General features: G+C 45.4%; 1 protein-coding gene across 2 annotated transcripts in view; it reads left to right on the top strand.

Annotated features, from left to right (window-relative positions):
* The first annotated feature begins 5962 nt into the window (after window positions 1-5962).
* The window catches only part of HDGFL3 (HDGF like 3), a 50640-nt gene continuing 31897 nt past the window's right edge, over window positions 5963-24705 (top strand). Inside the window, exon 1 of one of the 2 annotated variants that reach the window (XM_050966675.1) lies at window positions 5963-6623. In XM_050966675.1, coding sequence (XP_050822632.1) covers window positions 6540-6623 — 84 coding nt within the window. In that variant the 5' untranslated portion in view covers window positions 5963-6539. The remainder of the gene's footprint in view (window positions 6624-24705) is intronic. The other variant, XM_050966676.1, reaches the window with a different exon arrangement.

Here is a 24705-nt window from a genome sequence, read left to right as displayed (position 1 = left end):
TGGCATTCTTTTACTTATTTTAAAATGCTAAACCTACAGCAAATTGGTGACCCTCAAAGGTCTGTCACTGCCTTGAAATCAGCACAGACGCAAATTCTATCTCTACCTATGGCCCATTAGGCCATTCCTTTCTGCTATTCTAAAAGGGTGACTGGCAGGATATGATCAAATCATACACGAATACATTTAATACATGCTACTTTATTATTCTTTATGCTTCATTCTAAATTATATAAAATACAAACATAAAATCATACTACTACAGTAGCAAACATTTACATTGTGTATGCCCCTGTAACTAAATAAACCATCAAAGGAGAAAGAAGCCTTGTGGAATACAAACGAAGAACTCTAACAGAAACATGCTAATTTCAAAGCAAGTGGTCATTGTGTGTGATGACTGGAGGTCAAAGACTCAAAACTCATTCCTCACTCTGTTCTCAAAGGAAAAGCCCATGTGGATAGTGACACTGTCGGCTTGTTTTCTTTGAGAAGAAGCTAGATGTATGGATTCAAGGAAGGATCCTGGCTGGACTCTTACAGGGAAGTATACAAGATGCAAAGCGGAGATCCCCAGAGACAATCTGGGAACCCTGAAAAGACTTTTGGGAAACTAGCAGTTTATTACATCACTTGCCACCATTTGGAATTACAAACTGTGACTCACCTGTACATATATTTTACCTGCTTTAACTTCTCAATAACGCTCACTTCCTTTTCTTAGCTAATAAACATTTACTTAGGTTACTATAGAATTGGCTATCAGCATTGTCTTTGGAAGATTTAGAGCAGTGCTTCTCAAAGCCAGTCAGCTGCTTGTTCAGGGAAAGCCCCTGGCGGTCCGGGCCGGTTTGTTTACCAGCTGCGTCCACAGGTTCGGCCAATCGCAGCTCTCACTGTCCATGGTTTGCTGCTCTAGGCCAATGGGGGCTGTGGGAGGGGAGGCCAGCACATCCCTCAGCTCATGCCGCTTTCCACAGCCCCCATTGCCCTGGAGCGGCAAACCGCGGCCAGTGAGAGCTGTGATTGGCCGAACCTATGGACGCAGCAAGTAAACAAACCAGCCTCAACTGTCAGGGGTTTTCCCTGAACAAGCGGCAGACTGGCTTTGAGAAGCACTGATTTAGAGTACCAATTGGTCTGTGATAAGTGACGGTCTCTTGGGACGGGGAGCAATCTGATGTGGTGTGATTTTTTGGTTTGTGACCTTTTATCACAAAGTCTAGGTGGCAAGATAGAGTGGAGAGTCTATGGGGACTCTGTGAGACCGTGGTAGTGATCCAGGAGTTCACATTTGTCACTGGCTTGGTGAAATCCAATTATAGAACATACCACCAGTGTGGGGTGTCTGCCCTGTTTTCTGACAGTTTGCCCTGAGGTTGGCATTCACAATTGTGAGCCCTACAGTGTGTCAGTAGAGTCAGCCAGGAAGCCAATAGCAGAGGCTGAAGGAGAACTCAGAATCCTATCAAACAATCTGTGCTATAATCACTAGTCAGCATTACTGCCTCCCCTACCACATCCTCACCCATAGCTTGAAGAAGGCTGACCAAGATGTAAGCATACACAGCTTCTGATGGATAAAATATTCTCCATACCACAACCGTAACACTGCCCCCTAGAGATGCCAGCCTCCCATTGTCTTCTTTAACTGCCCTTGTGCAGGTATCTCTTTACCAAATTATTTTCCCCCAACACTAGTAGTTTTGATTTAGCAAAATGGGTGTGTGCAGATGGGTGAAAGGGTGCAGAGTTCAGATTGTGGTGAGGTTTGTGGTGTATGATAGTTGCAGTAGTGATAAGGGGTGCGCTCACAGAGGGAATAGTAGAGGGTACATCTTGTTGGGTGGCTTAATTTTTCACTCTCCTTGTTTTTCTGGGTTTGTGTTGGGAATGTTTTGTATAGAATCATAGAAATGTAAAGCTGGAAGGGACCTCAAGAGATCATCTAGTCCAGTGGTTCTCAAAGCTGGTCCGCTGCTTGTTCAGGGAAAGCCCCTGGCGAGCCGGGCTGGTTTGTTTACCTGCCGTGTCTGCAGGTCCGGCCAATTGTGGCTCCCACCGGCTGCGGTTCGCCGCTCCAGGCCAATGGGGGCTGTGGGAAGGGTGGCCAGCACATCCCTCAGCCTACGCCGCTTCCTGCAGCCCCTACTGGCCTGGAGCAGCGAACCGCCACGGTCGGCTGAACCTGCAGATGCGGCAGATAAACAAACCAGCCTGGCCTCCAGGGGCTTTCCCTGAACAAGCGGCGGACTGGCTTTGAGAAACAATGATCTGGTCCTTCCCCCTGTGCTGAGGCATCTATGTAGCAACCTTCACAATGAAGATTTTTGCGTATTAGTTTTCATGGGTTTTTTAAGGCTTAATTGGTCATGGGATTGGCCAAGTGGGGTATAGAAATTCAAGTGCTGATGGAGAATATTTTACCCATCAGCCACTGCACATGCACCCTCATCTATCAGCAGCTGTCCATGTATCCTTCCCTGCTCTAGAATAAAATAATACATTAAAGTGCAGAAGGCTTAATATATGCCCTGCCCCACCATCAAAGTACATATGCACTCATCCTCAATAAATCAAGTTGATATGCACAGCACATGAAATTTCTGTTTAGTATGAACAATGACTTTCAATTACCCTGCCCCTAACATTTAAAAAGAACCGAAAACTACTTGTTGCACCAGATCTATTCAAGCTCACCTCTCTACCAAGTGTTGTGCAGTCATTAGACAATGATTTTTGGGAGACATTGGACTTCAGTAACTCAATCAGAGGTTAGGGGTCTATTATAGGACTGGATGGGTGAGGTTCTGTGGCCTGCCATGTGTAGGAGGTCAGACTAGATGATCATGATGATCCCTTCCGATATTAAAGTTTATGAGTCTATAAAGAAAAGTAGGACTGCCAAGAACAAATTCCAGACTGAGGCCAAATTCAGAGACTTCCTGTTAAATAGTTTTGAAGAGAAACTACACAAAACCATGTAGAAAATTCAAAGGGCATAAAAATGAATGTTGTGTGAAACTTTGCACTGACTGGCCATCTATTTTTAGAAGGCTAGCAATTCATAACCATTTTAAGCTCATTTTAAATGCAACACCTTACTATAGATTCTCAAGTAGGCACCACCACAATATAAATAATAAATATCAACAGTAATCAAGTGGAACTGGAATTGCTGCAAATTGCTACTTAGCTGGTAGAATTTGAAAGTAAAAAAAACTTGCAGGATCCAGGTGCTGGATTGGTGATCTTGTGTTACTGCCATGTCTGTTTGCAATAAGGGCTGAAATGTTTTTGATGTGTTAGGAGCTGGTGCACTGTGCATCTGTTTATAGAGTAGAATGTAGGATACTGCAATTAAAAATTAGCAGGATCCATGAGGATCCACGTCCCAGTCTGGGTCCTTGCGGCACTAGGACATGGTGGTGTCCAGAACTTCACAGTGAAGTAGGAGCAGTTGGTTTGTTCTGTATTCAGACAATAGAACAGGACTCTCAAACTTTTGTACTGGTGACCCCTTTCACATAGCAAGCCTCTGAGTGCAACCAGGGCCGGCTTTAGGCCTATTCACCCGATTCCTGGGAATCGGGCCCCGCGCCTAAGAGGGCCCCGCACTTTAGGCACCTTTTAAATTTTTTTTACTTACCCCAGCTGCTGCGGTCTGCTCCAGGGTCTTCCATGGCCCCGTTCCCCTGACCAAAGCGCCGGCAGGAGCGCGGCTGCCCCACAGCCCCGCTCTCTCAGCTGGAGCTCTGACCAGAGCGCCGCAAGCCCCGTGGCCCCGCTCTCCTGGCTGGAGCTCTGGCCGGAGCGCGACAAGCCCCGCGGCCCCGGCTGGAGCTCTGGCCGGAGCGCGACAAGCCCCGCGGCCCCGGCTGGTGCTCTGGCCGGAGCGCGAGAAGCCCTGTGGCCCCGGCTGGAGCTCTGGGCGGAGCACGACAAGCCCTGTGGCCCCGGCTGGAGCTCCGGCCGGAGCGCCGCAAGCCCTGCGGCCCCGCTTTCCTGGCTGGAGCTCCGGCTGGAGCGCGGCAAGCCCCGTGCCCCCGGCTGGGGCTCCTGGCCCTTTAAATAGCCCCTAGAGCCCTGGGATAGCAGGGGGCTCTGGGGGCTATTTAAAGGGCCATGGCTCCAGCTGCTCTGCCACCATGGTCCTTTAAATAGCTGCCGGAGCCCCGCCACCCCTATGCATTCCCCAGGGCTCCCATGGCTATTTAAAAGGTCGGGGGCAGGGTAGAAGCAGGGGAGCCCCGGGCCCTTTAAATAGCCCCCACAGCCCTGGGATAGCGGGGGGCTTGGGGGCTATTTAAAGGGCCGGGGCTCCAGCTGCCTCTGCTGCACCCCCTGCCCTGCCCGCACCAGCCCCGCCCCCCGCTGCCTGCAGCCAGCTCTGCATCCCCTTCCCACAGCCAGCCCCTACCAAACCCCGTGCCCTGTCTCCAGTCAACCCCTGCCACACACCCCTGCCCGCACCAGCCCTGCACTGCCCGCCCTGCCCTGTCTCCAGCCAACCACTGCTGCACCCTGCCTGAAGCCAGCCAGTCCCATACTCCTGTCTCCAGCCCTGCCAACCCCTGCTGTACCCCCCTGTGGCCCTGCCTGAAGCCAGCCCACCCCACACTCCCCTGTCTCCAGTCAGCCCCGCACCCCTTGCCCTGCCTGCAGCCAGACCCTACCTCCAGTCAGCCCTTGCCCTGCCTCGAACCAGCCCCATGTCCACTGCTGCCCTGCAGTTCCCAGGCCAGTAACCTGCACACCTGCTTCAATGAGGGGGGCAGGAAGCAGCGGGGACCCACACATGTGCACACCCCCAGGGAGTGGCGTGGACCTACACATGTGAAACGGCAGTCATTAATAACCAATCAACAGCATATATGATCCAATGTACATAATATACAATTTTATTATGTATATAGTTATGGAAAGTAAATAATACATGGAAGAAATGGAAGGCTTTTTTTTTACACTTTTTTCTTTTTAAGTCATCCCTGCCAGGGCCCCGCTGAAAGTGTTCGAATTGGGCCCCGCACTTCCTAAAGCCGGCCCTGAGTGCAACCCCCCCTTATAAATTAAAAATACTTTTTTATATATTTAACATCATTATAAATGCGGGTGGCAATGCACGATTTGGGGTGGAGGTTGACACCTTGTGACCCCCTGAGGGGTCCTGACCCCTTTTTTTTTTTTAAATAGAAAATCAGGCTTGGAAGGGACCTCAGGAGGTCATCTAGCCCAGCTGCCCCCTCAAGAATTGACCTCACAGTGCTGGGTTTAGTAGGCCAATGATCAACGCACTGAGCTATCCCTCTCCCCTGTGATAAAATTTAGGAGTTGAAGCACAAAAGTCTGCAAGATCCAACAGGATCCCAGAGCAGGTCTCTATGGCATCAAGATGCTGAAAAGTTAGAATTCTCTATTCTAGAATTTTTGTGTGCCCTTATAGGGATTGGATGTGTTTTGTAGTTAGGTTACGGAATTTGTGGGCTTTGGTGAAAATGGGGAAGAGTCCACCAGGACTCCATGTTCCAGATCCAGGCCTGTGTAGTGCTATTGTGCTGGGACACATGGAGGTCTGGAATTTTTTGGTGCACTAGAATGGGTTGGCTTTCTTGGGAATTTAGGTTATTGTGTTTGGGGGTAGGGGTGCCATACTCTGTATTCTGGATCCAGGTTTTTGCAGTGCTGAGGTCCTGACATTTTGGTGCAGTAGGAGTGGTTGCGTGTGTTCTATACTCGGGAGGTGGAATTTGGGGGTTCAAGCCCAACCACCAACAGGCTCCATTCCTAGATCCAGGTCTTTGTGGCATGAGGGCACGCGGGGGAAGAGGAGGGCAGGGCTGTCCAGATTATTTTAGTGCAGTAGGAAAGGGTTGGACGTGTTTTGTATTGGGTAAGGTTGGCCGCAAGAATCTGGCAGGATCCACATAGATCCGGCTTTTCCCTTTTTCCTCAGCCCCCCGTGGAAACGGTGCATAAAGAGGGAGCCCCGCGCTTCAGCCGGGGAGGCAAGCAGCGAGCAGACGGAGCCGCTCTGAGCTCTGCTGTTTTTCCTAGAAACGGATCCGTGCACCTAGAAAATAACAGGAAGGGAGAGAAAAAAAACACACGAAGATCCTGTTGTTTTCGGTCGCTGCCCGAGGAATAATTTGGAGGAGAAGGATCCATATTTCTGCTGCTGCCAAGGCTGCGGCGCCGGGGATGGAGCGCGGGGCGCGGGCCGTGTAGCGGGCTCGCCCAGGGGCTGCCGTTCGGCCAGGCTCGCTCCGCCCGCAGCAGGATTCCGGCCTCGGCCCGGGCGCTGCCCCGGCGGCAGCGGGATCCCAGCAATTGGGGGCCGGTGGGGCTGAATCCAAGGCCTCCCCCTCCCCCGCTACACACACGCCCCCCACCTCTGCCGCCGCCGCCGCCGCCGGGGACAGAGGCTGGTGCCTGGGGCCCGGCCCTGCTGCGGCTGCCGCTGCCTGCGCTGGGCGGATCGCAGCCCGCGAGGGGCGGCTGGGTGCAGGGGGCGCGGGGCCGGCGGAGGAGGGAAGCTCCCGATGGCGCGTCCGAGGCCCCGCGAGTACAAGGCTGGAGACCTGGTGTTCGCCAAGATGAAAGGCTACCCGCACTGGCCGGCCAGGGTGAGTGCGGCCCGGTGCTGGGGCCGCGGCCCGGAGGGGGGAGGGCAATGCAGGGAGCCCCCCCAGCGCAGCGCAGCGCCGCGCCCGGCCCGACCATTCCCCCGCTGCTTCTCCTCTGCCTCTCCTGGGGCGGCTGCGGCTGGGTCCATTGCAAGCCCAGCCGCAGACACAGCCCCACCCCCCAGCCCTCCATGCCTACCCCGGCGGGGAGCCTAGCGCTGGAGGGAGACAGGGGAGAGGGGGTCTGTTCCCCGCTGGATTATTGTGCATCTTTGCTTAGATGTGCAGATTTCTCCGTGCCCCCCCTCCCCCTTCCCGGGAGAAGGAGGGGGCGTGCAGGGATTGTACCTGAATTATTATTATGAGGAGTTGGCAGCTCTACATGATAATGATGCTATTTATTATACGCCCTCCCCCTCTCACTACCCCCTCTCCCCACTAGTGAGGGCTCCCGCCAGCCATCCTACATGCACATTTCCAGGCAGTTGCAGAAAAGCTGCCTTTGCCCACAATATGAAGCCACAGAGAAAGAGACAAACAGGCATAGCCATCAGAAGGCCAGATCTGTCTCTCTTTCAGCTCAGGAAGTGTCTGCTGCATGGGAAACACACATGGGAGGAGAGCAAGGCCCAGAATTTAGGCAACAACTCTTTGCAGGGTGCCTGATGCATAGAATACACCATATTTGGGGCTGCAGTGGGCGGAGGAGGCATGGTCTGCTACAAAGAGATTAGTAATAAACATGGGTACAATCCTGAGGGATGCAAGTTATTAACTGAGAGGAGGAGTTGGACTACATGGCCTCCATTTTTTCCATGTACCCTTCCAAATGCAGGCACATTGGGTTTCATTGGGGGGCTGATCATGTGGAGCAGTTCTGGGCTTGTGAGACAGTGGCTGGTTTTATTTTGTGGTGGTTTGGGGTTGTGGGTTTTTTATTTTATTATTATTATTCCTTTCTCATCTTTGATTATAAACTGGTTTGAAATAACTGAGTTGGAAAAGCATCATGGGCATTTGCAACCAAATCAGCATCCCACTGTATATTTAATGTCCATATTCAGTAAAGCCCCAAAACAGAGCAGGGCATTCCCAGGGACAATCTGATACCACAGCATACTTACAGCCATCTCTTCCCCTTTTTTTGGTCACCCCGGTGTACTTTGTTGTGTGATCTACCTAGCAGGCATCATCCAGTGCCAGTCTGTGTTTATTCATTGTCCATTCCATCCTCTGGGGGGAAATTACAACTCTTCAGTGCTACATTCGGTTTTCATTCACAAGTAAAAGAAAGTTGTTGGTGTTTGTGATCTGCGAGAGCTTGAACATTATAAAGTGTTGTACACATTGTGCAAGAAAGTACAGGAGAGCAGGGTCAAGGTACCATGGACTTTACCATTGCCCTTGAGAAGAGATGAGAAAAGGGTATGTGTAAGTGGTGAAAAGTGAAGCAAGGGGCATTGTGAGTGTGGCTGAGAGTGTGAGTGTTGAGCTGCAGACACAGTACAAGGAGGGAAAACCAATATCAGAGGCTTAAATGAAGGTTGATAGAGAAGGGAAAAATCAGAGGATGCTAAATATAAAGGGAACAGAAATAAGGACACACGCCAATTGCTTTGGCAGAGCAGGCCGACATTCATTTTTGAATAGGCATAAGCACATAGAACATAAGAATGGCCATACTGGGTCAGACCAGAGGTCCATTTAGCCCAATATCCTGTCTTCCAATAGTGGCCAGTGCCAGGTGCTTCAGAGGGAATGGACAGAACAGGTAATTATCAAGTGATCCATGTCTAAACTTCACATTGTATTTGTAATTAATGTCTCTGATCAGCATTTATATTCTTATATCTGCTTGTGATGGCTAACATCATGTTAGAGGTGAGGATTCACATTAGTAGAACAATGGAGTCTATTGTAAATCGATTTCTTTCTTACATCGGTCATGGTTTAATTTAATCTGAAAATGGATTAGCAAGTGACTTTAACAACTCAGATCATTCCAGCTTTGGGTTTGATCCTGCTCCCATTGAAGTCAATGGCAAAACTCCTGTTGACTTTACTAAGAAAAGCACTACTCTTCTCTAGCTCGCATGCAACAACATTCTCCTTGGAGTGCAGTGAATACTAGCCCTGTGGCCTTGTACTCGTGAGTAAAAAGGGAGTGTTGTTAATTCATGTTAGCTAACATGGTAACTAATTGAAGTAAATGGAAAATAGGATAAGGCCCTTTGTTTCTGCAAACTTTTATTTATTTTTTATCATACACTGAGCGTAGATGGGCACATCTTTAATTCCTGTGGCACCTTATAGACTAACAGAGGTTTTGGAGCATGAGCTTTCGTAGGTAAATACCTACTTCGTCAGATGCAACATCTTGCATCTGACAAAGTAGGTATTCACCTACGAAAGCTCATGCTCCAAAACCTCTGTTAGTCTATAAGGTGCCACAGGATTCTTTGCTGCTTTTACAGATCCAGACTAACACGGCTACCCCTCTGATATTTGACATCTTTGATTGTGTGTCCAGCAGGCTAGTCAAAGGTATTTTCCTCAGGATACATCTTCACTAGGAAAAAAGGACTGTTGTTAAATTGTGGTGTTAGGTGAAGATCCCAGTGAAGACAAAGTCATCTACAGTTTTAACATGAGGTTTTGCAGGTTGAGATAAAGGCTATGAGACTGCTTTTTCTTCAGTAGGATTTTACCTTGTGTTAGGTGCTATGTGTTAGTGAACACAAGTTAACAACACACCTTTTTTCCTTGTGAGGACAAGGCAACAGGGTTTACACTAATCTTCATTGTGCTCCAAGGAGACTGTCGTGGCATGCAGGTGAGGAGAGAAGTAGAGATTTTTACAGGTGAGATGGCAAGTCAGCTCCCCTGATTAACTGAACCCCAGTCATCAAGAGGTTTTGCTTAGGCTGAAGATCTTTGTATGATCAAAGTTCAGATGTCTATATACCGCAATATAACATTTATAAACCATTTGTATGCTTGATCCTTAACCTCACTATAAAAAAGCTACATATTTTATTTTAAAAATACAGGTTTAGTAATCCAAAGAGTTTACTTATTGTTTTATTTAAGTAATTTATTGTTGCAATGGCCCCTCACAGAGGGCGTGTTGAGACTCTGTGGTCCTTGGCAGGAAAGTGCTATAGGAGAGCAAAATAGTTACCTCTATTTAGTGAAGTGGAACAGTATTAAAGCAGGACAGGAAGTGGGTAGCCAGCTTTGATACTAAGCCAGCCACTTCTTACCAATATGAATCTGCCGTTAATTCTGTTGACTTCAGGAGGAAGAAGATCGAGCCCTGTGTGGGCAAGAGCAACATTCTGCACAGTGAGAAGAGGTGGAAAGTGGCTGATGTGTAGAGAAACCAGTAGAGAGTGCTGCTTAAAAATGGAAGGCACGCCATGACTCGTGAGCTTCACTAGCTTATGATATTGAGCATCATCTTGCAAATTAATAACTTGTAAAGGGCCAAATCCTGCAGTCCTTAGTCAAAACTCCAATTGACAGTCATTCTGGTCTTTCCATGCTCTGTTGGAAAGATTCGCTTTACAAAGCCCATCTTTGTGTGGCACTTTTGGATATTTGGAATATGAAAGATGTCATTGAAGTCACATTGACTTCTCTCTGTTTTGATCTTGCAGTCTTTACTCAAAGACAAAACGCCCATTGGCCCCAATGTAGGCTAATAAGTAGGGATGGCAGGAATTGGGCCAAAGTCTGTAAGTTTGGTATCCAAGGTGACTTATGTGAGTAGATCAAGTACTATCTTGCGTCAAAAGGAAGAATAACAGTTTGGTGTAATAAGATGCGTGTAGCACTTTTGATACTCCATGTATCCAAGGGTGCTTTTCAAAGCCATGAGGTAAATACTAAGTGGCCAGAGCCCCTGCTGCTGTAAACAAGTGAAGTTCCATGGAACTATGCAGATTTGATCCAACCCTGACAGTACATTGATTAAATAGTCAGAAGAGGCATTTAGTATGCGTGGAGGAAGCATGCTTGGATGGTTGAGATACTTTAGGCTGAGACTAGGAAATATAGGTTTGGTTCCCAGCTCTGCTATAGGCTACCTGTGCGACCCTGGGTTACGCAGTCTTTCTGGGCCTCAGTTCATTGTCTATCTGTAAACCAGGAACAACAACACTTCCCTACCTGACAAGTGTGTTGTGTCAGTAAAGTCATTAGTGTTTGTGACTTGCTCAGCTACTACCAAGATTGGAGCCATATCATTACCTGGACACATAGAAAAATATTCATTGCACCTTCCAGATGTTATATTCTAGTTTGTTGAACGGGTGAATATTGGCCATTGGTTAGCCACTTAAGATTAAATGAAAGGAAGAATACAAAAAATCAATAATTGTGTTCATTTCATCAGCGGCCCTGAAGAAATAATAAGCAATTAGATGACACAATGTGCAGGTGATTAAAAAATAAGGAGACCGTTAATGCAAATGTAAAGAGAGGAACAAAATTCTGAATGACCTGAATAATGCTAGATACTTAACTAACAACAACTTACTAATTAAAATTTATCACCCACTTTGGGCAAGAATTAAGCTTCTGGGGAAGTTGATTAAAGTGTTTATAAATAACTGAATAATGTAGGTGTTTGCCCAGGTAAGTGATTTATGGAGTTCACCAAACAAAATGTAAGATAATGTGGCTTGGGATAAGAGAATGAGATTTGGGTAAATTCAGATAGCTTGTGCAAGGATGGTTAAGTTGGTTTGGAATAGTACAAAAGAGATCTTGAACAGATATTGCAGTGAACTTTAATTTGCCACACACAAAAGGTTTAGAAAGATGCTTTTCACTTATTCAGGCAAAAATATGTCCCTTAAAGTTATGATGTTACACTAACTAATCTAAAGTTTACAGTCTCTTGGAAATCTGAATTTCTTCTCTTCTAGACCCACATCTATCTCCTTCTCCCTTATAATTCCTTGCTGCTGCTTTATATTGACAGTGCCTTGTATGTCATATTTGTTAGGTATGTTTGACAGCACATGTGATGCTGCCTGGTAAATGTACAAGAGTCACACTTAAAGAAGATAACATTTGGCAGCAATTACCACAAAAAGGGTTCCTGAGGTATTTATTTATTTTAGGGAATCAATGTATGATCTGATACCTCTTGCCAGTAACTGTTAGTAAACTCTGACATTGTAATGGGGACCACTGTCTGTGATATTAAAATAATTTCTGCAGCTGAACATAAGATACAAGGGTAGGCTGATAGTTTCCAGCCCAACACATTTAAAAATTATTTTTTTAACTGTGACCCAATCTAACAACCCCCGTGAGACATGTTTAACTTTAAGCACTGAGTAATCCCAGTGTGGAACTTAAGTTAAAGTTAACCGTGTGCTCTGTTGGATTGTTGCCTAGAAGACTAACATTGTTAATACTATGGTACTGTATTAAAAAACCTTAAAAAAAAACAAACCTACCAAAGTGTGAAATAATACCATCAGTCTTAATATTCACTCTTCAATAAAACAGTGAAGAACAGTGTGGAAAAATACATTTAAGACACATGCACAGAAATTTTAGAAACAAATTATGACCCTGATTTTGAATTGGGATCCACTAATGTGAACTTCTACAGGACTGTGCATGATCACAGCATCTTCACTGATGGATCCCAGGGCAGGACCAGGACCCTGATTTTGACACAGTAAGTTAATATGCTAGATACTTAACTAACAACAATTTACTAACTAAAATTTGTATGTATGGCATCTTGGAAATATCACTGATCACTCAAACAATCATGGAAGTACGGTTCTACATTTTAAAGTGTTTGATATTTTAAAGAGACTGTTTGTTTTCTTATTGGACAAAGGACAAGAGAGGTAGGGTTTCCCTGGCAGAGTTTATCCTTTTTGGCAAAGAATGACAGACAAAAATCAGTTTAGATCCAGAAAACTTCAAAGAGCCCATCAAAAACAGGGAGCAGATCTTTCTCTATATTTTCATGCCAAAACCAGTTGCAATCTATGAGCTTTTCTCTTTGGCCATTTGGGACCTGTCCAGTCCTTTCTCATTTGCTTAAAGATCACTCTGTGCTTTTTCTCCATCCTTCCCCTGTTGTTGCTCTGGTCTTCTGCTATCACTTTTTGCCCTGCTGCTAAATCTCAATTTCTCATATCTCCTGCTCCTTCATCACTCTCAGCCTATTCCTCCTTTTCGTCCCTCTCATTATCTATCTGTCACAGTGCAACCCAGTGTATTCCACTGCCTGTCCAGCTTGTGTGGTGTCACGATCACAAACACACACCAGGTTGTTACCTTTTCACCAAGGTGTGTGTGTGTTCTTTTCTTACAAAGTAACAAGTGTAATGCACTCATGCAGCAATGGGAGACTTCTGTGCCACCTTCATTCTGCAGCCCAGGCTCACCTTCTGAGCTGAGCCTTGCTTCCTGTTCATCCAACTTACATCTGCCCAAATTGCCTCATTAGCCCAGTGATTACTATCCAGGTGCTCAGTCCCCCAACACAGTATATAATTGGCTTCAATTAAGCCTGTACTCTTCCCAGTGCTACAGCAAACCCAGTGACCAGGGTGCTACTAGTTGTGCCCTGTCTCATACCTCCCCACTTATTTCTCCTGAAGCCTTTTCTTGCCTCTGGAAGAGGTCGTCTTTGCTGCCCGTGCCCCATCCTCTTTGTGGGGCTAGGGTTCTGCTAGAGGTTCCTGTTCCTTTTGCAGCTGGCCTTCCATGGTCACCTGCCTTCCTTCCATCAACAAAATGTACATTTGAGGGTGGAGGTTTTCTCCACATCTCCCCCTCGGGCTATAGGTCATTGCACCAGTCACACCTCACTGATCTCTCCTCCAGTTTACTTGGCTCGTGGTTTATATCTGTCTGCATGAATTGTCTCTCTAGAGCTCCATTCTCAGGACCCCTCTCTTCCCCTGACTTATCTTGGCCCTAGTTTGGGACTGTCAGGGTAGGTTCACCCACCAAGGGTTCCTTGTTGGGACCCCCCTCTGTCTTCAGCTTGTTCTCCAACCTTGCCCAGGACTTGTTCCTCCTGGAAGTTGGCTGAGCCGCCATCCTCCTTCTCTCGGTGTCTCTGATCTCACATTACCTGCTTCGTTTTCCCCTTCTCAACTTTTCTTCCTCCCCTCAAGTCCTCCAGTGTGTTTCATCTTTCTAAGCTTATCATCTGTCTGTTATCATATACTGGACCTGGAAGGATCGACACTCGTGAGCTTTTTGCACAGACCCTCTGGTTGGGGTCCCTTCCCTCCATCATCAATCCTTTTTATGTAAAGGTAATGAGATCCAGTCTGTTCTTAACATTGCTGAGTAAGGCAAAGACTTTACTAGCCCTACTTACTGCCATCTACACTTTCCTTCTAATTCCAATGGGATAACCGCCACGGGCTAAGGGCTCCTTTCCCGACATATACAATAAATAGTTATCATCAACCTCTCTTGTCGCCACTGCAGCCTAACCAAGGTGTTCCGTATGAGGTAACACATTGCCACTGAATTTATAACACCCCTTGTCATTCTTCGGCCTACTTCAGCCGGAATTTTTCTTATCTCAGGTCCCCTTTTTAGGCCTGTCCACCCACAGAACTCCACAAACCCACAGTCCATGCAGGGGCAGTCTCTCTTTATGTGTTCTTGGCCCTTGTACTGGTTGCAGACTACTGCGCAGGCGGCTGAGGCATCATTGGTTGCCCTTGGCATCCCCTTCCCAGGCTTTGCTGTATGAGGTCCCCCCCCTTGATTATAGGGGTATGGAGCTCTTTCCATCAAAAGTTTGCTTCCACAGACTCCTCTGTTAATTTTACCACCACCTCTAATGATTCTGGCTGGTTCCTCCAAACGCAGACCCATGTAGTTGCAGGGAGGTGCTGTTTAAATGGCTCCAGAATAATGGATTCCACTGGGGTCTCGATGAGCTGTCTATCCAGCTGTATGCAACCATCTAGTGGCCTAGTCTGATCATTTCTGTGCAAAGGCCCTGGGACATATCCCACTGTTCCAGCTGGCTGCCCTGAATTTTTGGCATTATTTATCAATATTTGGCGGTATTCAGACAGGTCAACCCTGTCCGGAATAACAGTCTTCAGCGTATCATAGTCTTTGACCTAGTGTATTTGCTCAGGGCCAAATAGAGTACCTGAGCCTCACTGCCCAGATAAGGGGTTGGCCCAAGTGCCCATGCACCCTTGTTGTATTTGGGGCTAGTAGCCACCTGCTCAAAGAGTAGTAAAAAGGCATCAGGGTCATCCCCCGGGGCCATCTTACACTGTCCCAGGCCCACATTTCTATTTCCAGTCTGCTCACTGGACTCAATAGGAGCTGTTCCTGTACCCGGGCCTGCTCCTTGATGAATGCTAGTAATGTTTGCTGGGGCTGTGCCTGCCGACTCAGAAGTGCTTGCATCCCTGCCTGCTGGGTCTTCTGCATTTCTTCCAGCACAGCATCAGGTCCATGGTGCTTGGATCTCCTGCCTTCGTACAGGTCCCTCTCAAGTCTCCTTATCAGCTGAGGGAGTTATTAATCCTGTACCAACTCCCACACATCACATGGGCACCTCTGCCACTACTCAGTCTACTCCACTGCCTGGCCAATTTGTATGGACTCATGATCACAAACACATACCAGGTTGTTATCTTTTCACCAACGTGTGTGTGTGTGTGTGTGTGTGTGTGTGTGTGTGTGTGTGTGTGTGTGTGTGTGTGTGTGTGTGTGTGTGTGTGTGTGTGTGTGTGTGTGTGTGTGTGTGTGTGTGTGTGTGTGTGTGTGTTCTTTTCTTCCAAATTAAGACCATGTAATGCAGGTATACAGCAAGGAGAGGCATCCGTGCAACTTTCACTCCTCCGGCTAGGCTCACCTTCTGAGCTGCCCCTTGCTTCCTGTTCCTCCCACTTGTATCCTGATCCTTCCAAATGCCTCATTAGCTGAGTGATGATCACCTACGTGCTCACAACCCCTCAACAAAAAGTGTATTAATGGTTTCAACTATGCTTGTACTCTTCCCTGTGCTGCAGCAAACCCAGTGACCAGGGTGCTGCTAATAGTACTCTGTCACACACTCTTATGCTTTTGTCACTATCAGAATTGTGCAACTAGTATTTCCTGGTAGGCTTTCTCCATTAGTTTGTCATATTGGATCAATTTGTGCCGTGATTTCATGATCAGCTATTAAGCTCCTGCTTTATAAGGGGTTCTGCATGCAAAACTCCTGTGGCTACACCCAATGTTCTACGTATGAAATGTAGTGAGATAAGCCCTTCATGGAATCCTTTCTTACCTTCAAGACTTTTTACACATTTTGCTTAGATAATCTGAATTTAAGCCTTATTTGCAAATGTTGGAGTAGATGTAAGAGGATGCTCTTTTATTGACTTCAGTGGCTCATTGTATTTATAGTTAATATTGTTAGCTGAATACATCATGTACTATTTCCTTCATTTTCCAAAAGTAATAATGAAAAATGTAAGTGTAAATTTCCCTGTATTTGGGGTGTGTGGGATCTTCTCTAATTTCACGCTCTTTATCTTGTGCTCTGTTTGGACGCATGCTTTAAAACAGAATTCAGGTGAGAGTCATGCAGGGACTCCAATGACTGCTATAATGAAGGTTTAATGTAACGTTCATGATAAACCCCACTTTCCAGTTGCTTTTAACTTTTGACAGACAAATTCCCTTTTGGGCTGAAATGTTCCATGCTTGGACTCAGCCCAGACGTAACTGTTCCAGGGAAATTTCAGCAAAATTCTTCATCTTTTTATTTATTTTTTTAATTCAATGGCTTGTTGTTATTTTAAACAACCATCTCCAAGTGCTCAGGTGAGAGTTTTGTACACAAATAACAGTAGCTGAATCTATTTTGTTTAACTATGGGCTGTCTTTTGTAAATCTGAGTGAATTTAAGGAATAGGCAAGAATGCAGGATATTGGTTAAGTAACTTTGAAGCAATGAGTATTGGAAGTTTTTTGCACATGAGCACTTAAGTTTGTCTGTTGGATTTCTTTTTTCCCTCATAACTTTAAAGCTGCTGAACTAGTGTTCATCAATCATTGTTTGTTTTGTGGATTTCAGGTCAAAGCCATTATTATTGTAAGTGGACATAATCCCATGGAAATCTTGCTTATCCTAGTGGTGAATCTGTCTCCTGAGTGAAACTTGCAGTGAATAAGGTTCTCAAAACTGTATGTACTTAATTATAACTCACTCCAGAGAACTATAAAAATTGCTAGTTTATATTATAATTGACATATGCTCTATTAATTGACAAATAATGTATGATGATACTGGCAGAGTATAAATTCCTCATCTTATTGTATTTTATTTGCATTAAAGTAGCTTTTAGAGGCTCCAACTGAGATTAGCCTCCATGGCACTAACTGCTACACAAACTGTTATAAACGCAGGGAACAACGTTAAGGTTTGTGCTTTCAACTTTAATTTTGCATTTCCTGCTAGTGAGTGCTTGATTTCCCAACCTTAATGTTGTGTTACACTAAATGTAGAAAGATGAGTGTTGACATATAGAAACATATGTTTATAATAGCTTGCAACAATATAACTGGAGATGATAAACACTTTCAAAGGATACATGACTGTCCTTTGAAGAAAGATCAAGAGGGCTTCCTGACAGTGATATGGATTAATCAGTAATGGAGAAGCAACTTGCTTTGGAGATTTAAATCTTAATTGGAACTGTAAGCCCTTCTGTGGCAGAGATCTTTTCTACATGTGGGCTAGCACAGTGACCTCTAAGTGTAACTTGAATATGCATAATAAATGGTAACAACAACTAGAAAATATACTATATGGAACAATCCTTCACTGGCAAAATGTTGACTAGGGGCCATATTTTTAAAGATATTTACATGCCTAAGGATGCAGATAGGCACCCAGTGAGGTTTTCAAAAGTGCCTGGAAGCCTATTTGCATCTGTAGGCACCAAAATACGTTTACAGATCTAGCCCTAGATGACTTAATGGGTCCTTTACGTCTCTAACTGCTATGAGTCTATGAAAAATATTTTAGTGAGCCAGAAGCCTAAAATCTAGGTGGTGCATGTTGCAATGAAAGCCCACCATTTAACTCTGCACTCTGACAGAGGCAGCATCAACAAAAAAGGCTCCAGTAGTTTGGATGATTCACAAGAGGAGCAACTAGAATAAACAGTATTTTACAGAAGTCCAAGAAATACTTGGCAGAAGAGGTAGTTTCATGAGGTAAACCTTCTAAAACTTAAAGGAGGAAATCGATCCAGCCTCCCCTCATTTCCTACTCTCAGAAAAGGCTCTGCATTTCTGGCTTTGGATTTTTCAGAGTGTTTTACATAATTTTTTGTAACTATTAGTTCTAAACCTGATACAGAAATTGGAAATAAAGTGCAGATTCATTTCCAGTCTTGCTTTGTTTTTTGTTTTACTGTCTGACTGGGAAGCTGAAGGACCCGCATAAACCTGTTTTTTTTTCTTGTGCTGAAAACTAACAAAGAAAGTGACTAATTAGAATAAATACTACAGCAACATAAAATAGCAGACTTCCATGGCCATGCTGTAACTCCCATTTCTCCATTCCAAAGTCCCACATACTCCAGATGATCCAGGGTCAACCCAAATATTATCTTTTGCATCACTACTGATCCCAAACAACACAGAATGTTCTTGGATTTCAGCAAGATTTAATACTCATCTCCCAGCCTTTTGTGTGACCTCCCTGAAGTCTAGAAATGCCTTCAGAAGTCAGCATAAAAGAATGGAGACAACATGCTGCAGTGTTATATTCAATACAAACCCCCAAGGTTGAAGGGATATAAGTCTGGAGAATATGTCTCATGGTTTATGAAAATATATTCTATCCCTAAATCCCTTTAAATAGCCTCTTACACCAGCCCAGCGAGATAATTAGTGTACAGCTGCAGCCCTAAAAATACAGACTGGAAACAAGTTATTTTGCCTTGCAGCAGCATGTAAAAGCCTAGAGAGAAGCTATCTGCCAGCTTCAGTTTAGCAGCTTGAACTGAAGGCACCATATAACACCAGAGAGAAAAAGCCAAGCCATGAATGTTCTATATACCAAGGAATTTCCTTAAGACCACAAGTTAACAAAGCAATGTGTGTATATATAACACCCAGCCAGAGTGAGTGAGCAGTGAGGGAAGAAAGGGAAAAAAGGTTCCAGGCTGCAGTGACCTGGTTGGGACTGCTGGGAAGGCAGTGATGCTAATCATAAAAGGATATTTGAGCCCAGGAAGCCAATACACTTGCATTCACTCTTAGGAGCTGGTAATGCATGCCTACTTACAAATGCAATTGCAGGAAAAAACCCATGGAGGCAGTGAGTAAAAGAAAATGTAAGAGACACGCTGTTAATGCAAACAGCAATGGCAGGCAGACCCATAAGAGTTTTTTACAACATTTACCAAAAATAAATACATATTAGCTACAGCCAGCAAGCAAAGGCCTTTATCCTACAGATCCTTATGAATTCACTTTGGAGGGACTACTCACATGCTTAAATTTAAGCATATGCATAAATGTTTGCAGGATCAGGGCCTATGTGATGGAGTAGCATGTACTGGGAACTGCAGGAGATTTTTGTCAAAAACCTAAGAATGTATTGCCAGACAGCGTGGGGTAGGTGAAAAGCAAGCAAGCAATAGTACTTCAGAAATACATGGGAACACATCAGCAACCGACAGACTCAGATACCACGTTATCTATACAGCATAAGCTCATGACATTTGCCCCCTCCCTCAATGGGGAGAGGAAATATATAACAGCTTTTTGCCCCAAGTTATGACTCCCACACTCACTGGTTTTAGACAAGGCAAAAATAAATTAACTACAGAAGATAGACTTTAAATGATTATAAGGGATAGCAAACAGATCAAAGTAGGTTACCTAGCAAATAAACAAAAACACAATCTAAACTTAATGTACTAAAGAGATTGGATATGAGTAGCAAATTCGCACCCTAAATGATGATTTAAGCTGCTGCAGGTTCTTAAGGGGCAAGCTGCACTTGCTTTCAGCTTAAAACCCCAGGTATTCCTTTCACAGGCTAGAAATCCCTCTAGCCTGGGTCCAGCACTTCCCCCTGGTTCATTTGTTGTTCCTCAAGTCTTTCCAAGAGTCTTCTTTGGGTGGGGAGTCAGTGAAGAACCACGATGATGTCACTCCCCTGCCTTAAATAGCTTTTGCGTAGGGCAGGAACCCTTTGTCTCCAAGCTTGGTTCCCACGCCCAGTCAGTGGAAAAACACTGGTATTCCAAGATGGAGTCCAGTACCAGGTGATCTGGTCACATGCCCCAGTAGAGTCATAGCAGCCATGACTTGGAGGCTATTTGTAGCATCCTCAGGAAGGCTCCCTGGTGGGAGATTAGCTTCTTCTCAGGCCTATTGTTTTCTCTAATGGCCCAACCATCTCGACTGAGTGCATTCTGGCTGGTGGGCATTCCCCAGGTGTAAATATATTTGTAATACAGATACACAGTCAATATTCCTAACTCCAGATACAAAAATACTTGCATACAAATAAGATAATCAGATTCAGTAAATCATAACCTTTTCAATGATATTTCACATGCCTTATATTGCATAAAATACATCATAATTATACCATACTCGTATAATAATGTTACTATGAAGAATATGGGGTGTTGTGTCACACTGGGTTTGTGCCTGTGTCTCTGGCTGCTCATAGACTGGACAACCATGGGCACCATTTTGTTTTCATGAATACCTCGCACTCTAGTGCTCCAGTCTATGGGGTGGGTTTTCAAGGTCTCTATTATTACTAGCCAGGACGCTGTATAGCTCCCCAAGTATAAATAGCATGGGTATTGTTTTGAGAGAAAAATCCATTCATAAATATGTATGAATCCTAACCCAAAATGAAGGTTCAAGTGTGAAAGTGCTTTGAGTCAGACATACCCTAGTATGATTAAATGGGACCCTGCGGAGGTGTCTGCACAAGGCTGGAGATGGTGATAAGCTAAGAAATGCAGTAAATGCGGGGGTGGGGGGGCAGGAGTTACAAATGGATCTTGAGGAGCTAGGAGAATACGTTAGACCTAATGTTACCTATAAATTGAGTTTGTTAGGACATTTGGGGAAAACTCTATAGACATAGGGATGATGCTCCCAATAAGCTTTGGTCACTGCCTTACAGGAGAGGTATATGATTTATCCCCTCCCCTCCCTTCAGTTTATACCATGAGACTACCCCAGTTCTGCTGCCAAGGAAGCCTCCAGGGTTATGAAAGCAGAGGTGCGGTTTGGCCCCAGGAGCGGAAGTGATGCAGACAACCATATGTGGTCCCTCTGCACTGGGATAATGAGCACCCTTAACCATTACATGTTTATCAGCCTCTCCAGCCCTTGCATTGCTTTTGCTGCTTCTCTGTAAATTCCCTTCAGTTTGTTGTGGTGCAGAGCTGGAGCAGTGTACTAGGTGTGGTCACAGCAAGGCCACAGAGAGCGTAACTGTCATCTCCCTGCTGGGAGCAGCCTGTGTGCCCCAGGCTGGCAGTACCACTTAGTGGTGAGTATCCAGGGCCGCTTACCTAGCAGCTACAGTTCATGGTAGCGTCACCCAACGGTGAGAATCCAGGGCTGCTCTGCCTCGGGGTATTGTCCTAGTGAGTTGGGGGGACTCAGGCCCACCCTACGCCACCAGGTTTTGTCCCAGGGTGATACAAAGCAGTAGGCCAGTGGTCCTCAACATTTTCGTCTGGCGGGCACCAGACGAAGGACCGTGGTGGCGGTGGAGCCCCCGCTGAAATGCCGCCGAATTTCTGCGGCATTTCGACGGCGACGCCTCTCGAAGACGTTGCTTGTCAGCGGCAAGTGGTGTCATCGAGAAGCATTGCCGCCAAATTTCTGCTGCATTTCGGCAGTGACACCTCTTGATGACGTCACTTGTCGGCGGTAAGTGGCATCATCGAGAGGTGTTGCCGCTGAAACGCCGCAGAAATTCGGCGGCATTTCGGCGGATGCTCCACCGCTAGCCAGGACACGGGCGCATCATGGCGCCAACGGGCACCACATTGAGGACCCCTGCAGTAGGCCATATACATGACATAGGGGCTGGTATCCTTACTCATGCTCCGTGAGTCACTTCCTATCCCTGTTTCCTGTATATCCATTGATGCCACGGCTCGGTCTTGGGATCACACCTGGCTCCCTCCCGGTTCGTCTCTGGAGCCCCTTTCCCTGGCAATAGCGAGTCATCACCCTTGGTTCCCGTAGTTAGCAGGTTTCCGGCAATTTGGCTAAGAGGCTTGGTCCCTGCAGCTTGGCATTTCAGCGGCATCTCGGCAGGAAGCTGCTGCACCCAACTGCCCTCCTTTGTCAGCCCAGACTGAGCTGAGCTGCTCCCTTTTGAATGCTCCTGCTACTGGGAGCATGACTATTAGAGGTGAGGGGCGTGGCTTCCTTCATCCAGAGCAGCTTCTTAACCCTCGCCTCTCCAGTGTGGGGTTGATACACCCTGTCACACTCCCTGCTCTGTGACAGGTTGTGTGTCTGCACAAGGAGCCCAGATTGCACTGGCCTCTTTTGTAGCCACATCACATTGCCAGTTCATATCTAACCTGCACTTCGCTATCTTCGCTAGGCCCCTTTCAGCATTGCTACTTCCTAGATATCTCCCTCGCATGGTGTCCGATTGCCTTCACTTTCACTTTTCCAAACAACATTTCTGTTTTGTTGCTATCAGCCCACAGTTCTGATTGGTCAAGGGTCCTGAGTCTACTCTCACACTGTTGCTAATGCCATTGGCCTCAGTGGAGTTTCTCCATGTTTATGCTGGTGTGAGAGCCGAATCAAGTCTTTGTCCTCACTGGTGTTTGCAAACTTTCCAAGTGTACTATCACTTACTTCCTCTTCCAGAACCAGGTAAAGCTATTAAAGGAGGCTGGAGGAGGAACCCACCCAAGGCAGACACCTCCTCCAAGTAACATATGATTTTATTTTTTATCATTATCATTCTCGTAAATCAATCAGTTATTAATCAGTTTTCAGTCCAGATGCTACTGTTTCTATCTGAGCCAATGTGGATTCATTTTTCACTAAGGATTTTATATCTAAAGTCAAATTAGATTACATCCATTCGTGGATTACTCATATGTGGAAGTGTTTGCAATATCAGGGGCTCATGTTTGTCTTACTTTTCATAGTCCCGTGCTTCCTATTATTCATTTTTCCATTATCCCACCAGATGTTCGTTGATTTTTTTTACCTCTCCCATTATTTTACCCAGACCATGCATGTATAGTGGTCAGTCGGTGCAGATCCATTTGCAGGAGAAGGGCCCTAGTGTGTTAGGCACTGTGAGCCATACGGAGGAAGGAAGGCCTATCCCAGGGAATTTATAGTCTTAAGGATCTGATCCTACAATGCTGCCTGTGGAAGCATGTGTATTGCAAAGTTGGAGCCTAAAATGGACCCACTCTTCTTTCCTTTCCTAAAAATCAGTATGACATTTACTTATTCTAGTACCTCTCCAACTACCCATGATTTTTCAAAAATAATTGTCAGTGGTCCAGCAAACTCAATAGATGGTGATTCCCTTTGTGTATCATCCGGACTGACTGATTCATATATGTTCACATTGTTCAGGTATTTCCTTACCCGCTCTTTAACAATAGTTATTTTTTCAGGGTCTTCCTTTTTTACCGGTTGTTCGCACTTCTTACCTCTCTTTGCCCTACTGATGGCAAATGCAAACATTTCTTTGCTATATGTTCACAGCTTGAAGAAAGTTATTAAGCCTTGTGGTTGAAAACTAAGAAATGGCAATTATGTATCACTGATAACAAGCTTCTTTTGTAGGTTAAAAAGATTTTGTTTTACCTGCATTTGTTCAAATAAGTCTGTCCTGGAGCTTTTGTATTTGTGGAGGATTTGGGTCAGATTTCTGAAGGAGCTTTTTTTAAATGGGCGCTTCTGTTGAAATGACACAAGTTCCTACATTCAGAGGTGAAAACATTAGAAAGAATGTATTTATAAGACATCGGCTCCTCATTAAAAAACTGTTAACATTTTGTACCAATATTTTGCAAGGCCTCTTACACAATATCATGCCTCATGAGTGAATCCATTCTCTTGCTATGATTGCCACATTATTATTCTGGAGGGGATCTGAACTTGCAAATACTTACTACTACTTTGGTGTATACTATGAAGCCCTGTGCTCAGCAGTGCTTGTAAGGATTTTGGAAGCCAAGACAATAAATATTTTAGGGACAATATATTGTGAGGAGTTCCTGATCCATGATTGGGGCTCTTAGGCACAACAGTTATGCAAATAAAGAGTAATAATAATAATATGATGGGTAGGAAGACCCCAAACTAGATGGATGGATGTTATACAATGGGATCTGATTTGCTGTGGATTTTCCAAGGAACTTTTTCAGGACAGACTGGAATGGAGAAGGACTTAAACAGCCAACCCCATATAGATGGGATTCAGGCTAGAAGAAGATGGTGATGATGAGAGGTCAGTCTCTTTAGAGAGATGAACCACTGTGCCGTTGCTCAACTTACATCTCATCTTCCAGAGTGGCAGTACCCTTAGAGGTATTGAAAGAGTTGGTTCAGTTGAAAGTTAGTTTCTCTGACAGTTGCAGCTAGATGATGATTATTGTTATTGTTAGTTACCTGTCATGCACCAACAATAGGGTTGGCCTTGTACATGACATAAATATCAATATAATCTCTGCCCCAAAGTTTATAGTCTGGAAGACCAACATAATGAGATGGTCGCCATCTTGTCCAACACACCGAGAATTGAACTGGGGACCTCCAGAGCTAAAAAGCATAGTTTGTTACAGCTTGAGCTAACGTGCCCCTGGCTCTATATACACTCTGTAAAGGCACAGAGGGGGACCTGTAACACACACTCACCAGTGGGTTACAGTAGCAAAATGAGAGACACTGGCGATTAAAATGGTAAAAGGAGACATACAGGCCCACATTTGAACTCCATAGAGATACATGAGGTCTAATTCAGCACAGTATTTGGACCCTAGCATGAATTATATACGTTTAGTGTTCCCTGATGTTT

Source organism: Gopherus flavomarginatus, chromosome 9 (assembly GCF_025201925.1).
Source record: "Gopherus flavomarginatus isolate rGopFla2 chromosome 9, rGopFla2.mat.asm, whole genome shotgun sequence".
Lineage (NCBI taxonomy): Eukaryota > Metazoa > Chordata > Testudines > Testudinidae > Gopherus > Gopherus flavomarginatus.
Note: the sequence above shows the minus strand (reverse complement) of the source record. Positions and strands in the feature narration are given on the sequence as shown.